The sequence below is a fragment of the Canis lupus genome, chromosome 9 (genome assembly GCF_048164855.1).
Source record: "Canis lupus baileyi chromosome 9, mCanLup2.hap1, whole genome shotgun sequence".
Lineage (NCBI taxonomy): Eukaryota > Metazoa > Chordata > Mammalia > Carnivora > Canidae > Canis > Canis lupus.
The window spans coordinates 71524584-71541375 of NC_132846.1; the positions used below are offsets into that span (position 1 = coordinate 71524584).

Consider the following 16792-nt stretch of genomic DNA (forward strand, 5'->3'; position numbering starts at 1 on the left):
GTCCCGGGGGGGCAGGGGGTACAGAGCAGATTTCTGAGCAGGGGATTTGACAGCAGCCCCAAGGGCATGAGCAGAAGCCGCCACACCCCTGACACCTTGCCAGGAGGGTGGGGGCAGAGGGGTAGACGCTCCCCCATCAGAGATTCCCAGGTCACCCCCCCCAGGGGTGCCAAGCACCTACTTGCTGCCTCCTGAAGCCCCATGTGAATCGATGCCTGGCTCCAGGGCCTCTTGGAGCCTCACCCCCACACTAAGTTCAGCCCGTGGGGCCTGAGGGAGGGACCCCCACCTCCGACCCCCCCACTCACCAGGCCTCCTCCTCCTCTGGGCTGGGGGCGTGACCACCTGCCCCAGGCCACTCCCCACCACCCGCCCGTGCCCGCGCAGCAGGAAGGAGCAGCTCTGGTCCTGGTCCTCGGGCAGGCCTCCCTTTATTGGCTCTGGGGAACAGCGCGGTCCTGGGGCGTGTGGGCCGCCGGCACCAGACTCGTGCTCAGTTCATGCCTGCTGGGGAGGAAAAGGCTCCGTGAGCAAACCCCCAGCAACTGGGAGAGGGGAAAAGAGCCGTCGCCACCCGGTTATTTTTAAATAATAGCGCATCAAGACCAAGATCGTGTCAACAGAGTCAAACCCGCTGCTCAGAAAATCCTCACTTTGTACAAACAGCGACAGGAACGGACAGGGACACAGTGCAGGGCAGCTTCTCGAGGTGCGGGGAGGGCGGCGGGGACAGGCCAGTTCACCCCAGAGTCAACCACGAGTGTGTTGTTTTCTAAATACTTTTTTTTTTTTTTTTTAAAGTAGGCTCCACGCTCAGCTTGGAGCCATACCCAGGGCTTGAACCCACAATCCTGAGATCAAGAGCTGGGCTGAAATCAAGAGTCGGACACTAACTGACTAAGCCTCCCAGGCGCCCCTGTTCTAAGTATTTTCTTTTTTAAGATTTTATTTATTTATTCATGAGAGAGACAGAGAGAGAGGCAGTGACACAGGCAGAGGGAGAAGCAGGCTCCATGCGGGGACGTGGGACTCGATCCCAGGACCCCAGGATCACGCCCTGGGCTGAAGGCAGATGCCAAACCCCTGAGCCACCCAGGCGTCCCCGTGTCCTAAATATTCTTACAGGCCTCCATGTGTCAGCACCCCCAGAGCGGGACACCCCCCACCCCCAGCCCAGCAGACATTCAGGGTCAAGAACAAGGGGCAGCAGGAGTCAGGGTGTGAAAACCACTAGTTCTGCGGATACATAAATACTTAGTAAAAGTAAGGGAATTCTCGGATTTAGAGGTGGGTCCCACGAGGGCCACACAGGGCTGTCCTCAGTTGGAAACCCATCTGTAAGCAAAGTGGGGGCACCCAGTGTTCGTATCTAAGGCCTAAAACGCGCAGGTGCTTCATGAGAACCGAAGCCCCCGGACTCCTGGCCGAGGGCTCCCCGGGGCGTGGGCGCCCCTCCGGCTCCCCCTGCTCACCTCGCTCTGGGCCACATACTGCCTCTTTCTCTTCGTTTTCTCAGGCTCCGCAAGTAAAAGTTCCAGTTTCCTCTTGGAGAGGGTGAGCTTGGGCCCCTTGTCCTTCTCGCTGCCGAGCCTGGGGGGTGGCCGGGCCGCTCTGCCGCGGCCCTGCGCGTGTCTGCCAGGCTCGGGGGGCCCCGCGGCGGGGAGGAGGGGGCCGGGCGCCCGGGGCCAGCGGTCCTCCCACATCCCGCAGTCCTCGTCCGGGGACCCCGAGCGCCTGGCCGCCCGCCCCCGGGCCTGGGGGCTGCCGGCCTCCGCGGGCTGCATGTCCACGTCGTCGGCCTCCAGGGGCGCGGGGCCCCGGCTCGGGCGGCCTGGGGGCTTCGACGCGGGGGGCTCCTCCGAGCTGGTTCCTCCGGGGCCCCCGCTCCTGAGTGCGCGCGGAGACCCCGGACGGCTCACGGCCCCCCGAGGACAGTCGCTGAAGCCGGAGGCGGGATGACGGGGGGGATCGTCCGAATCGCCATCGTAAGGATCTAAAAACTGAGCACAAAACCATTTCTGAGCCCGTCAGCCGTTCTACCGGGGCACAGGGCGACACGCGCCTTAGCTGCGCAGACTTTCTTCCATCGCTGACGTTGGCAAACCTCGCAGAGCTCAGATCTGCCTTGCAAATCTTTAAAAATGCATTAGACGGGCCCGTGCGGCGCGGTCGGTTAAGTGCCCAGCCCTTGGTTTCAGCTCGGGCCGCGACCTCAGGGTCGTGGGATCGAGCCCCGTGTCCGGCTCTGCCCTCAGAGTCGCGTTGGCTTCGGATCCTCTCCCTCTGCCCCTCCCCCCACCGCCCCCTGCTCGCTCGCTCTCTCAAATCAATCTTTAAAAAAAAAAAAAAAATGCATTTAGACACATCCAGGAAAGCCTGAAGGTCTGCCATCACTGGGGGCCTGATCTGGGTCCCCTCAGAGCCCTCGTCCTGGTGCTGGGCACTGGCCCCACGGACTCAGTCCACACCGCCCACCGGGTGGACACACACCGGTGGCCCCACACCGGTCTGAAGGGGTCTGAGCTCCCCTCCTCCCAACATCTGGTGCCTGGCCCCCCACCCCCCAAGCAGGCAGTGCCCCTCACTGCCCGCCACCCCCACACAAAGGGGTCCCCAGTGGCCCACTTAGGTCCAGGGGTCACTGTTCTCAAAGACGGCGTGTGCAGCCTGCCTGAGCAGCCGCCTGGGGGGTGCAGCCCATCCTCTGGGGCCGCCTCCTTCCTCTGGGACCCCTGGCTGGGGGGGGCCTCGGAACTTTCTGGACCTGGAGTCACACGGCTCCTCGCCCGACCTTCTGTCGGAATGTCCTCTCTCCCACTCCAGCTTCTCCCTTCGTGCATCTGTGCCCCGGACTGAGCGGCTCCGGCAGCAAAGGTCTCCAGGAAAGTGTAGGTCCCCACGCTTGAGCCCGGTCACTTCCTGCACTAACAATGGGGAGTGGCACCCCGCTAACCTCCAGTGCCAGGTCGACACCTCCTCCCAGATGTGCTAAGGCCCAAGGACTGGTCACCTGTCGGGCGGGCCAGTAGGAGGGGTCTCACTCCTCATGGAGCAGAAAGGGCCCGGGCTGAGCCAGGCCAGGGACCCCCGAGGTCACCTCACTTGTCTACTGAGGACAGTCAACAAGGCAACATATTCCCCCCAAAAAAGGTAAAAACAACAGTGGTTTCACACCATAATCTACAGGCAACTGTGACCATTTCAGATTCAGAAACTAGCAGAATTAAAAAAAAAAGAGAGAGAGAAAGAAACTAGCAGAATTTCTGGAAATCACGAAGCCAGCACCGTGTGACCAGCCCCCGCCCGCCCCCGAGGGGTCCGCAGCCCCGCAAGGCGCCAATGCCCAGACTAGGGGAGCGGAATGGTCTCACCCCGCAAATACACCAACGGTATCCGTCCCTGCAAACCCAGAGGCCCGGCAGCACAGGCGTTCATGGCTCCGAAGGTTCGGGTTAGAGACTCAAGGCAGGCGCGCCCTGCTCTTCAGCATTACCTCGTGTCTCCCAACGCCGAGACTAAGTGTTAACTGCACCCCAATTAACTGTGAATTTTAATTTTGATCGAAATTACTGTTGAGGGGCGACTGGCTGGCTCAGGGGGTGGAGGGTGTGCCTCTTACTCTCGGGGTCACGAGTTCAAGCCCCACAGTGGGGGCGTAGAGATGACTTAGAATCTTTTCAGATGCCTGCGAGGCTCAGTGGGTCAAGCATCCACCTGCTGCTTTCAGCTCAGGTCATGACCTCAGGCTTGTGAGATGGAGCCTGGAGCCAGCGCCATACTCCGTGGGGAGTCTGCTGGACATTCTCCTCCTCCCCTCTGCTTATGCACATGCGTGCTCGCTCGCTCTCAAAATAAGTCTTTTTAGGGACGCCTGGGGGGCTCAGTGGTTGAGCATCTTCCTTCTGCTTAGGTTGTGTTCCAGGGTCCTGGGATCGAGTCCCTCATCAGGCTCCTCGCAGGGAGCCTGCTTCTCCCTCTGCCTGTGTCTCTGCCTCTCTCTGTGCCTCTCATGAGTAAATAAATCTTTAAAAAAAAATAAAATGTTAGAATAAATAGTAAATTAATTTTGAGATTTGAGTAATTGCAAATTTACAGTCTTGTCAGACTTCCAGGCAAACTATTTTGAGTCTTTTTCTTATTTAAAAAATTTGAGGGGCACCTTGGTGGCTCAGTTAAGCATCTGCTCAGGTCATAATTCCAGGATCCAGGGATTGAGCCCCAGTTGGGCTCAGCAGGGAGGCTGCTTCTCCCTCTCCCTCTGCCCCTCCCCACTACTTGTGCACATTCTCTCTGACCCAAATCAATAAATAAAATATTTTTTTAAAGATTATATATATTTATTCATAAGGGACACAGAGAGGGAGGCAGAGACACAGGCAGAGGGAGAAGCAGGCTCCATGCAGGGAGCCTGATGTGGGACTCGATCCCGGGACCCCGGGATCACACCCTGGGCCAAATGCAGACGCTGAACCGCTGAGCCACCCACGCGTCCCTAAATAGAATCATTTTTAAAAAATTTTTAGGGCAGTCCTAAAAATTTTTTTAAGCCTCTTCTAAAACCTAGCAGCTCCACTCTTTCCCCGCAGACAGGAGCGCACACAGCAGGCCCCAAACCACTCTCCCTGGCAACGCCTACTTGCAGGGTCACCGTGCGGCCGGTCCTGGGACTTGGCCTTGGGACAGCCCGGCCATCCCCTAAGTGAGGGCGGCTGCAGGTCACTTTACCACGTACCTCTCTCCAGATACCTTCGATTAAGTCCATGTGATTCTTTCTGTGGTTGGCCTGGGGAAGTCAAAAGAAAAAAGGCTGAATAATCCCTTGCGTGAGGGCAGGCGGCAGCAGCCCAGTGTCCAAGGGCAAGGGACCCGGGGAAGCCACTCTCACAGTTCCCTCCGCGGGGACACCCGGAGGACGGCAGCCCCCGGCGTGGGCGAGAAGGAGCAGGGCCGGGAACAGGAAAGGCAGAACCAGGCCGCGGCAAGAAGGCAGATTCGGCAGCCGGACGTGATCCCGTCACACCGGGGCGGAGAACCCGGCGCTCGCTCTCGACCCCGAGCCAGAGGAGCATGGAAGATACTAGATCACCTGTCCTCACCCCTTCCCCTGCACAGGCAGCGAGGCCCAGACAGCGGCCAGGCCTGGCTCGGGCCCCTCAGAGCCCCCGGGGCTGGTATCAGATATTCTAGAACCCTCCAGGCTGCTGGGGAGAAAGCAGCCCTTGTTCTCTTCCTCGATCAAAAGACAGGGGTTTGAACACATGTGGTGTTGGGGGGGCCGTGCCGGTGTCGCCGAGAAGCAGGACAGCAGACCCCAAGGGGGCGCGGGCCCCTTCACCTTGAAGCGACGGAAGGCGTTCCTCTGCCTCTTCTGGAAGCCGGAGCTGAGCGCGGCCCGGATGCAGCGGGGTCGGCTGTGCCTCAGAGCAGCCATGGCGCGGCGCCCGCTGCGGACAGGGGCGCGGGGTCACCGGGGTCACCGGCGGCCGAGGGGGCCGGGGGTGCAGGCGGCGCGGGCCGACCCCGGAAGCGCCGTCTTACACGTGCTCGTGCTCGGGGCGAACGTGACACTGACGGACCCCGACTGGGGGGCACCCACCCAGCTCAAAGTCCTCCCCGTTACTTAATAGATGAAGAGTGTGGGCCCAGGCCGGGGCCCCACCCCCTCACCCAAGGGGGCGTAAGCACCGAGAGATCTTCCCAAGACGTGTGTGGTTGTCAAAAATAATTTTTTAAAATTAAAGATAATTTTAAAGAAACATGCAGGGGCGCCGGGGTGGCTCAGGTCGTGACCCCAGGGTCCTGGGATCGAGCCCCACTTATGGGTCCCTGCGCGGCGGGAAATCTGCGTCTCTTGCTCCCTCTGCCCCTCCTCGTCTCGTGCAGTCTCTCTCTCTCTCTCTCTCTCTCTCTCTCTCATAAATAAATTATTAAAAAAAAATTTTAGGGGACACCTGGGTGGCTCAGCGGTTTAGCACCTGCCTTCAACCCAAGGCGTGATCCTGGAGACCCGGGATCGAGTCCCGCATCGGGCTCCCTGCACGGAGCCTGCTTCTCCCTCTGCCTGTGTCTCTGCCTCTCTCTGTGTCTCATGAATAAAATACACAAAATCCTTAAAAAAAAAACTTCCCAAGAGCATGAGATGGTGAACCTACCTCCGTGGACTCTCATGTCACGTGCTCTCCTCAAGAATCCCCGTGGGAAGGCGCGCCAGGCCCTGAGGGGAAGCGACAGTCACCAACTCCGCTTTCCCAAACTGAGCTCCGCGGAACACCGGCCCCGGGCAAAGGTCAGAGAACCAGGAAAGGCTAAACACCAGACCCAGACGCACAAGACACGTCAGCATTTTAAAGGCCTAGAAAGGTTCCCAGCAAAAACCAACGATTTTGTTTTTCAGTCTGACTTCATTGAGATTTCACTGGTTTCCACCTTGTGACCTTCCTCCGCCCCGGGACCCCACCCAGGACCCCACGTTCCGCGTGGTTGCCGTGTCTGCCCAGGCTCCTCTGGGCTGTGACAGTGCCCAGGCTTTCCTGGCCTCTGCTGACCTTGACAGTCCTGAGGACCCTGAGGATCTGTCCCCAAACTGCCCCACTGCTGTGTCCCAGGCCTGGCACCGGGCAACGCCACGAATCTTGTTGCTCAGGCTAAAAAAATCTTCCTATCACCCCGCCTCCCTTTCTTCCAGACTCTGCATCCAGTTATCAGCCAGCGTTGACTCTACCTTCCAGATGAGCCCAGCATCCCACGGCTTCGCCCACTTTCTCCACCCAGAGCCGTGCTGTTAGAACTTGCTGGAATCACACTGGAGCCCTCCTGCAGCCCCCCTGCCTCCCTCCGCCCTCTCCCCCCTCACAGCTCTGCCCCCCACCCCTCCAGAGCTGCGGGCCCCACCTCAAGGATTGAGCCTCCCTTCGAACCTGTCTTACGCGAAGGCCACCCTCTGCCGAGGCCTCACCAGCTCGCATTTCAGCCTCCCACACCTGCTGCCGTTTCTCACGTGCACACGATACCCGTGCGCTGCATTTTGCTCCCTGGTCCTCAGGGCTTTCTAGCAATCTCTGTGTCCTCCTGCGCTCTCTCTGGGGTCCGCAGCCCCTTTCAACTGACCGGCACTCCACCGCCTGGGCTTGTCGCTTCTCCATCCACAGCTGTGTCCCCAGAGCCTGGCACAGCCCTAAGCACCAAGTCGACGCCCAACAGACATTTACCGGATGCACGTGTCCATGCAGGTTCCACAGATCCCCCACCTGCCACGTCCCCAGCCAAATGCATTTCCCGCAAGCCGTCCCCCTGCTTTTGCGGTCTCCAGGACAGCCACACATGTGCTAAGACCCTCCACCTGTCTGTCCCAAGCCAGACAACAGGTCCCGTTTGCTGGTTATGTGTACCAACCGCCAGATGGCAAAGGGTCAACGCGGTCGTTTGACGTTTGTTATAAGTGGAACAGCTGACAAATTTCCCAAACAAAGCTTTAAAATTTTTGCTTTGTAAATAGAATGCTTTGGTGCATTAAAAAAACACTGGATCTGGGACGCGTGCATGGCTCAGCGGTTAAACTCTGCTTTTATGATCAGGGCGTGATCCTGGAGTTAGGGATCGAGTCCCACATGGAGTCCCGCATCGGGCTCCCTGCATGGAGCCTGCTTCTCCCTCTGCCTGTGTCTCTGCCTCTCTCTGTGTGTCTCTCATGAATAAATAAATAAAATCTTAAAAAAAAGAAAACACTGGATGATACATAGCAAAACTTTTTTTTTTTTAATCATTACACTAACCGCCTGCCAACAAGGCAGGAAGAGGAAAAAGAGGATGGGCCAGTTCCTTCCCCCAAATGGTCCACCGCCCCAGAGACAGGGCTGACCTTCTCTCTGGGAGGCAGGAGAGGGAGCAGTGCAGGCCCAAGACTCCTTAAGTTTCGTTTCCAGCTCCCTGGGACCTGCCCCAGCCCCTCGTCAGTCCAGCGCTGGAGCCCTGCCCAGGAAGAGTGACCCTGCAGGGGAGACAAGCAGCTCCCCAGCTGAAAGGAGCTGCATCTGAAGCTTCCTACCTGGAGTCTGGGAGCACCCAGGAGCCGGGGCCACAAATGGAAAGTGGAGGGGAAGTCCAGAAAGCCAGCTTCCAAGAGGGCAGCGGACGGGAGAGATGCTGGCCTGCAGGAAGGAGGGAAGAACACATGCAAAAAGAAAAGAAAAGAAAAGAACACATCCAAAACGGTCTTTTGACAACTCAGAGGAGCTTAGCGACTCTCCTCTCAAGATCAAGAAAAAAAGGAGAAAAAATACGGCGAGCTGCCTTGCTTGACCCCCACCCACCCACTCGGACGTCAGAAATCAGAACGGTTTGCTCTAGGTTGACCACTAAACCGACCTCAGTACCTTATCCATTTTGCATTTCTGCTTTAAAGGAAAAACACATTTAAAAAGTTCTCTTTTGGGGATCCCTGGGTGGCGCAGCGGTTTGGCGCCTGCCTTTGGCCCAGGGCGCGATCCTGGAGACCCGGGATCGAATCCCACGTCAGGCTCCCGGTGCATGGAGCCTGCTTCTCCCTCTGCCTATGTCTCTGCTTCTCTCTCTCTCTCTGTGCGACTATCATAAATAAAATAAAAATTTAAAAAAAAAAAAAGTTCTCTTTTAATAATATTCATTAATCTGAACAGTTCTAGTTCAAGAACAGCACCCTTTCCTTGCAATAAAATTTGTTCTGGGGGCACCCGGGTGCTTCAGTGGTTGAGCGTCTGCCTTTGGCCCAGGTCGTGATCCCGGGGTCCTGGGATCGAGTCCCACATCAGGCTCCCTGCGTGGGGTCTGCTTCTCCCTCTGCCTGTGTCTCTGCCTCTCTCTGTGTCTCTCATGAATAAATAAATAACATCTTTTAAAAAAAATTGTGCTGAAAGAGTTCTCAAGGGGCACCTGGGTGGCTCAGGTCCTGGGATAGAGCCCCATGTCAGGCTCCCTACTTAGCGGGAAATCTGCTTCTCCCTCTCCCTCTGCCCCTCCCCTTGCTTGTGCTCCCTCTCAAATAAATAGTCTTTTTTTTTTTTAATAAAGTCTTTAATAATAAAAAAGGAACAAGAAAAATAAATAAATAAAATAAAAAAGGAACAAGAATGGATGGCTCCAAATAAATAGGTTCCACCCTTTATAAGTTCCTTGGGGGGGGAGGGTATTAGAGTCTGTACTTTGGTATAAAAATCACAGAGGTATTTTTCTTTTTTTACCCCAGTGTTAACTTTTTTAAAAAAGATTTTATTTATTTATTTTAAAGAGAGAGAGAGAGTGTGTGAAGGAGGGGACAGAGGGGGAGGGGCAGGGAGAGGGAAAGAATCTGAAGCAGACTCCCCGCTGAGCTCGGAGCCCATGGGGCTTGATCCCAGGACCCTGACATCATGACCTGAACAGAAACCAAGAGTCGGACACTTAACTGACTGAGCCACCCAGGTGCCCCCCCACCAGGGTTAATTTTTAAGGAGACCTTCATACCACACTTGATATTATTTTGACCACACTTTTTTTGTGCAATTATTCTGAGATATCATAAAAAAGGAAAGAATGTGGATTTTTTCATTTTGCCATCTCTTGTCCCTTATGCCACCGGAGAAAAGGTCATAACTAATAACGTTAGGGACACCCGGGCGGCTCAGTCAGTAAAGCACGTGACTCTTGATGTCAGGATTGTGAGTTTAAACCCCATGTTGGGGGACACCTGGGTGGCTCAGTCGGTTAAGCATCTGCCTTGGGCTCTGGTCATGGGATCAAGCCCCACATCTGGCTCCCCGCTCGGCAGGGAGTCTGCTTCCCCCTCTCCTTCTGTTGTGTTTGTGTTCTCTCTTAAATAAATAAATAATAAATCTTAAAAAAAAAAAAAAACCCACGTTGGGCAAAGAGATTACTTAAAAACAAACAAACCAGCAAACACCCCAAGAACTCTCATTGAAGACAATGCTAACCAAACTTTTTTTTTTTTAATTTTTATTTATTTATGATAGTCAGAGAGAGAGAGAGAGAGAGGCAGAGACATAGGCAGAGGGAGAAGCAGGCTCCATGCACCGGGAGCCTGATGTGGGATTCGATCCCGGGTCTCCAGGATCGCGCCCTGGGCCAAAGGCAGGCGCCAAACTGCTGCGCCACCCAGGGATCCCCTAACCAAACTTTAAAAGGAAGACATTTGGGCAGCTGGGGTGGCTCAGTGGTTTAGCGCCGCTTTCAGCCCAGGGCCTGATCCTGGAGACCCGGGATCGAATCCCACGACCGACTTCCTGAGTGGAGCCTGCTTCTCCCTCTGTGACTCTGTCTCTGTTTCTCATGAATAAATAAATGAAAAGAAAATTTTTTTTTTTATTTATTTATGATAGTCACAGAGAGAGAGAGAGGCAGAGACACAGGCAGAGGGAGAAGCAGGCTCCATGCACCGGGAGCCGGATGTGGGATTCGATCCCGGGTCTCCAGGATCGTGCCCTGGGCCAAAGACAGGTGCCAAACCGCTGCGCCACCCAGGGATCCCCGAAAAGAAAATATTTTTTTTAAAAAGGAAAATATTCAAGGGATGCCTGTGTGGCTCAGCGGCTGAGCGTTTGCCTTTGGCTCAGGGTGTGATCCCGGGTCCTGAGATTGAGTCCCGCATTGGGCTCCTTGTGGGGAGTCTGCTTCTCTTTCTGCCTCTGTCTCTCATGAATAAGTAAATAAAATTTTAAAAAAAGAAAGAAAACATTTCAGATGAAACCAATTCTCATTTTACCTTGTGCTTGCGAGTCAGCTTTTCCAAAGCACCTGGGCCTGTATCAGAATCCATCAGATCACAGTCCTACAAAATAAGAACAGCCATTCAGACAGAAGGAATCCGCAGAGAAGCCAGAGCCCAGGACACTGGAATTTTATTTCTTATTTTGAATCCGTCTGCTCTCGAGGACACTACAGGTTAAAATAATATTTTGGAGAAACGCTGTGTAGCTTTGCAGACGCGAACCGCAGGGTAATTCCCAGGTGTCCTAGAATTCTCCTGTGGGCTCGAAGGGGGAGGCCAACGTGCCCGGCCTCCCGAGCTCCAGCTGCCCTCCCGCCCCGCCCCTGCCCCCAGGCCCCGGCCCGGCCGCACCCGCGCCCCCACCGACCACTGCAAGAAGCCTGGGGGCCCCCCTTCTTGGTCCCTCACACTTCTGCCTGCGGGGAGACCAGGGAGACCAGGGGCCCGCACCTCCGCCCTCGCCGCACACCGGGGTCTGGCCGCCCTGCAGGCCTGGAGAGGAAAGGGGGGTCTCCAAGGCCAGGGCTCCGGCCCCCCCCCCCAAGGCGGCCCCGCGTCCACCGGGCAGGGCCCCCGCGCGCCCCCGCCCGAGGCAGCCCAGCTGCCCTGTCCCGCGTGGCTGCGGGCCCTGGGGAGAAGCGCCGCAGGGGTGGGGGGGGCGCGCCCGGCCTCCCTGCGCCTCGCACCTGCGCCCACCTGCCCGCCCGCGGAAGTCACCCCCCGCGTAGCCGGGAGCCCGGGGGCGCGCTGTCCCTCGGCTCGGGCCACCGGGAAGGGGTCCAGGGGTGCGGCCCGGGTGATGCTTCCGCGGCGCCGCGGGGGTCGGGCGCGGGCAGGCGGCCCCTGCAGACCCACCTTCTCAATGGCAGGTCCATTCTGTCCCCACAGCGATCCCGCCGAGCCCCGAAGGGGTCCGCGGGCCCGACCTCTGTGACGTCACAGCCATCTCCGCGGCGACCCTCCCGGCCCTTGGGCGCCCGCGCCCCCGCGCCCCTGCACTCCGCGCCCCCGCGCCCCTGCACCCTTGCACCCCGCGGCCCTGCACCCTTGCACCCCGCGCCCCTGTGCCCCAGCGCCCCGCGCCTCTGCACTCCGCACCCCTGCGCCCAGCGCCCTGCACCCCGCGCCCCTGCACCCCTGCACCCCGCGTCCCTGCACCCCTGCACCCCGCGCCCCTTCGCCCCAGCTCCCCGCGCCCCTGCTCCCCGAGCCCCTGCACCCCGCACCCCGTGCCCCTGCACCCCGCACCCCACGCCCCTGCAACCCGCGCCCCTGCACCCCGCACCCCTGAACCCCGCGCCCCTGAACCCCTGCACTCCGCGCCCCGCGCCCCCACACCCCGCACCCCCGCGCCCCTGCACCCGCGCCCCGCGCCCCTGCACCCCGCGCCCCTTCGCCCCTGCGCTCCGCGCCCCTGCACCCCGCACCCCTGCACCCTGTGCCCCTGCGCCACACGCCCCGGCACCACGCGCCCCGCGGCCCTGCACCCCGCGGCCCTGCACCCCGCACCCCGCGCCCCCTGCGCCCCGCACCCCGGCACTCCCGCGCCCCGGGGCAGGGACCCACTCTCCCGCGCCCCACTGCCCCCCTCGGCAGCCCTTCTAAGACCGTAATTTTGTCACAAAACCTTGAGTGACTCCCCTGTGCCCACGGAGGACACCCAAACCTTTGAACGCGCCCACCCGGCTCCCCCCTCCAGCAGTACCTGGGCCGCAGCCACTGCCATCCCTCCTTCCAGATTCGCGGTGGCACCAAGGCCCCTCCCCACCCGCCCACCCACAGCTCGGACTTCTCTGGGGAAATGCTCTCTTCATCTCGCCCCACCTCTGGCTTTCTTAACCTTTGGAGCTGAGTGTGGCACCTCCTCCAGGAAGCCTCCCGGGACCTCGGAAGTCGCGGTTCGGAGCCCCCCTCCTCAGCACTCTCATACAGGCCAGATGAGCCTGTGCAGAAGCTGCCTATGGGTTTCTACTGGTTCACAAGACTCGCGGATGAGCCTAGGGGTTCCAATCCAAGGGCCCTTCTCCCCACCTTTCCCCCAAGGTGCCAGCCCAGTATATATTTTGAATGAATATATTCAAAAATATGTTTTGAATGAATCATCGGTATTGGCGAATTGAATATGCCACAAATCATGTTTAGCCATGAACTCACTAGGGTTTGTTTTTTTAGTAATTTTTGAAGTCAGGAATTGTGAATCTCCCAACTTTGTCCCTTTTCACGATCGTTTGGGCCTTCTGGATTCTTGCACTTCCATATGAATTGTAGTATCTGCTTGTCAATTTCTGCAAAAATGCCAGCTGGGATTTGTTTTGTTTTGTTTTGTTTTTTGGGCTTTTTTGGGTGTTTTTGTTTGTTTGTTTGCCAGTTGGGACTTTGATAAGGATTGTGTTGACTCAATAGGTCAATTTGAGTAATATTGCCAAATTAACATTATATCAGATGCTAAATATTACTAATCACCAGGGCCATGCAAATCAGAACCACAGTGACCTATCCCCTTACATGTGGCAGAATGGCTAGTATCAAAAAGACAAGAAATAAATTTTGGCAAGGAGGTGGAGAAAAAGGAACCCTTATGCACTGTTGGTGGGAATATAAACTGCCTCAGCCACTGTGGAAAACAGTATGGAATTTCCTCAAAAAATTGAAAATGGAAGTACCATATGGTCTAGTAATCCCACTACTGGGTATTCACACAAAGCATATAAAAACACTCTTTTTTTTTAATTAATTTAATTAATGTTTTTGAAAAATATTTTATATATTTGAGAGAGAAAAGAGATATGCACCATGTTTACTGCAACATTATTTACAATAGCAAAATTATGGAAGCAACCCAAGTGTCTATCAATAGATAAAAAAGATGTGTGTGTGTGTGTGTGTGTGTGTGTGTGTGTGTGTGTGTAGAAGAGAGGGGAGGGGGATGGCGAAACAGGTGAAGAGGAGTGGGAGATATAGGCTTCCAGTTATGGAATGGATAAGTCAAGGGGACAAAAGGTAAAGCATAGGGAATACAGTCAGTGGTATTGTAATAGTGTTGTATGGTGACAGGTGGCAGCTACACTTGCAGTGAACACAGGGTGATGTATAGACTTGTCAAATCACTATGTGGTACCCCTGAAACTAATGTAACATTGTGCATCAACTATTCTTCAAAAAACACACCACACACACAATATTAAATCTTCCAATCCATGAACATAGGATGTCTTTTCATTTTCTAGGTCTTCTTTACTTTCTTTCGACAATATTTTATTTTTTTTAAGATTTTATTTATTTATTTTATTTATGATAGGCACACAGTAAGAGAGAGAGGCAGAGACACAGGCAGAGGGAGAAGCAGGCTCCATGCACCAGGAGCCCGACGTGGGATTCGATCCCAGGTCTTCAGGATCACGCCCTGGGCCAAAGGCAGGCACTAAACCGCTGCGCCACCCAGGGATCCCAGATTTTATTTATTTATTTATGATAGACATGGAGAGAGAGAGAAGCAGAGATACAGGCAGAGGGAGAAGCAGGCTCCATGCCGGGAGCCCGATGTGGGACTCGATCCTAGGTCTCCAGGATCGGGCCCCGGGCCAAAGGCAGGTGCTAAACCGCTGAACCACCCAGGGATCCCTTGACAATATTTTTGTTTTCAGTGTGCAAGTCTTGTGTTTCTTGTATTAAATTTATTGCTGAGGATTTTATTCTTTTCTATGCTATTGTAAGTAGAGCAGTTCATTAATTTTAATTTTGGATTGTTCATTGTTAGTGTTTAGAAATACAATAGATTTTTAAGCATCTGCTTTGGCTCAGGTCATATTCCCGGACTCCTGGGATCGAGACCTGCATCAATCTTCCTGCTCAGTGGGGAATCTGCTTCATCCCTCTCCATTTTCTTCTGCCTCTCCCTCCGCTTGTGCTCTCTCTCTCTCTCAAATAAATAAATAAAATCTGTAAAAAATACAATAGATTTTTGTGTATTGATGTGGTATCCTAAAACCTTGCCAAACTGGTTGTTCAAAGAAGTGTGTGTGTGTGTGTGTGTGTGTGTGTGTGTGTGTGTGTATGCATCTATTCTCCTTAGGATTCTCTATATACAAGATTATGTCATCTTCAAATAGAGGTACTTTTTACTTCTTGTCCAATCAGGATGCCTTTTACTTATTTAACCCTCCAGTATGGTGTTGAATGGAAGTGGCTGTTTTTAATTGTGCATTTAATTGTAGTACCACATACCTTGATTATGTTTGAGTTACAAAGGTATGTTAAGGAAAAGATGAGGAATGCCTGATTGGGCCAGTTAAGCCTCCAACTCTTAAAAAAAAAAAAAAGCCTCCAAATCTTGATTTTGCCTCAGGTCATGATCTCAGAGTGGTGAGATCCAGCCCCGGAGTCATGCTCTGCATTCAGTGGGGAGCCTGCTTGAGATTCTTTCCCTCTCTCTACTCGCTCACTGTCTCTATCTTCTAAAACAAATATTTTTAAAATTAATGTTTTTGAAAAATATTTTATATATTTGAGAGAGAGAGAAAGAGCATGAGTGGAGAGAGGGCAGAAGGAGATGGAAGGGGACAAGCAGACTCCCCGCTGAGTGCAGAGCCTGACGTAGGGCTCAATCCCAGGACCCTGAGATCATTACCTGAGCTGAAATCAATGCTTAAACAACTGAGTCACCCAAGTACCCCATAAATAAGTAAATAAGTGCTGAGTGAAGTAAGTCAGTCGGTGAAGGACAAACATTATATGTTCTCATTCATTTGGGGAATATAAATAATAGTGAAAGGGAATATAAGGGAAGGGAGAAGAAATGTGTGGGAAATATCAGAAAGGGAGACAACGTAAAGACTGCTAACTCTGGGAAACGAACTAGGGGTGGTGGAAGGGGAGAAGGGCGGGGGGTGGGAGTGAATGGGTGACGGGCACTGGGGGTTATTCTGTATGTTAGTAAATTGAACACCAATAAAAAATAAATTAAAAAAAATAAGTAAATAAGTAAATAAATAAATAAATAAATAAATAAATAAATCTCTGCCTCCCTCTGCCCCCACCCCTGCTTGTACGTGCTCTCTCGTAAAAAACAAAAAAGGGAAAAGATGACATACAGATTAAATCATATGATGAAATTCAGGAATTGCTTCAGAAAGCCTGGGAGGAAAACAGGGGGCTCAAGGGGTGTGGATGGGCCCAACTGGCCATGACCAGATGGCTGGACAATGAGAGGCACATGATATTCCATATTATTCATCTACTTTGACCTTTGAAAGTCACATCATGAAAAATGAAAAAAGTAAAATAAGGAATATGTAGAGCCAAAAAGAAAGAACTAAGGTTTTAGGCTAAGACTGGTTGTATCCCTAATTCTCTTTTAGCCTTTAATTTTGTTTTAATGGCACTTATTTGTGGGAGAGGACAGACCAAATACCCTGCAGAATCTTCTGGATTTCTCTGTTTGCTTCCTCCAAGTGTTGTTTAGCTTGTCCCTCTATCCCCTTCCCCTGCATTTTGTATTAACTAGAATTACCAGGGTAGTCTCCTGTTGTTGGATATTTAGACTATGTTCAAAATTTCCATACTATAGTCTTGCAAAGACATTCTTAGACGTTTCTCCTTTTTTTTCCTTTTTTTTTTTTTTTATGAGAGAGCGAGCACTTGCTTCAGCAGCACTATACTAAAATGTTATGAGAGTGTCAGCAAGTGCACAAGTGGGGGGACAGTCAGAGGGAAAAGGAGAGAGAGAATTTTAAAATCTTAAGCAGTCTCTGTGCCCCAGCACAGAGCCCAATGTGGGGCTTGATCCCATAACCAAGACCCTGAGATCGTGACCTGAGCCAAAAGCCAACCAAGCCACCCAGGTGCCCATGTACATTTCTCCTCGTACAGGTAGATAAGACTTTCTCTAGCACCAAACAAGAGGGGGACGTTCTCCATTAGATTCACCAAACTGCTCTCTGGAGTAACTGTATTGTTTCAGCCTCCCATCAGGGGTGCATGAGAGTAAAGTACCCACTGGCCAGACTCTAGCCAAAATCTGGTCACGTCACACTTAAATGTTTGCCATTCTGGTGG

The 16792-nt window shown here is 54.0% G+C and overlaps 1 protein-coding gene across 5 annotated transcripts; it reads right to left on the reverse strand.

Annotated features, from left to right (window-relative positions):
* Positions 1 to 406: 406 nt before the first annotated feature.
* LOC140640497 (uncharacterized) lies at positions 407 to 11685 on the reverse strand. Of its 5 annotated transcripts, none has more exons than XM_072839966.1 (8): positions 11594 to 11684; positions 10733 to 10798; positions 8045 to 8147; positions 6153 to 6214; positions 5336 to 5444; positions 4733 to 4783; positions 1473 to 2000; positions 407 to 507 (listed from the first exon to the last, which is right to left on the reverse strand). In XM_072839966.1, exons 5-8 carry the CDS (start codon positions 5429 to 5431, stop codon positions 499 to 501), a joined length of 684 nt encoding a protein of 227 aa, XP_072696067.1. In that variant the 5' UTR covers positions 5432 to 5444; positions 6153 to 6214; positions 8045 to 8147; positions 10733 to 10798; positions 11594 to 11684; the 3' UTR covers positions 407 to 498. The 5 variants fall into 5 exon arrangements, with proteins under 5 accessions (XP_072696067.1, XP_072696070.1, XP_072696068.1 ...); XM_072839969.1 differs by having other exon boundaries at positions 407 to 504; positions 11594 to 11683; XM_072839967.1 differs by lacking the exon at positions 11594 to 11684 and adding an exon at positions 11435 to 11514.
* Positions 11686 to 16792: the final 5107 nt, after the last annotated feature.

What these genes read in the sequence shown, in the direction of transcription:
- LOC140640497 (XM_072839966.1), bottom strand. Translation starts at nt 5,431, where the DNA reads ATGGCTGCTCTGAGGCACAGCCGACCCCGCTGCATCCGGGCCGCGCTC. An exon ending in ACGCCTTCCGTCGCTTCAAG is followed by an intron (nt 4,784 to 5,335) that starts GTGAAGGGGCCC and finishes TGACTTCCCCAG; the next exon opens with GCCAACCACAGAAAGAATCA. An exon ending in TCGAAGGTATCTGGAGAGAG is followed by an intron (nt 2,001 to 4,732) that starts GTACGTGGTAAA and finishes TTTTGTGCTCAG; the next exon opens with TTTTTAGATCCTTACGATGG.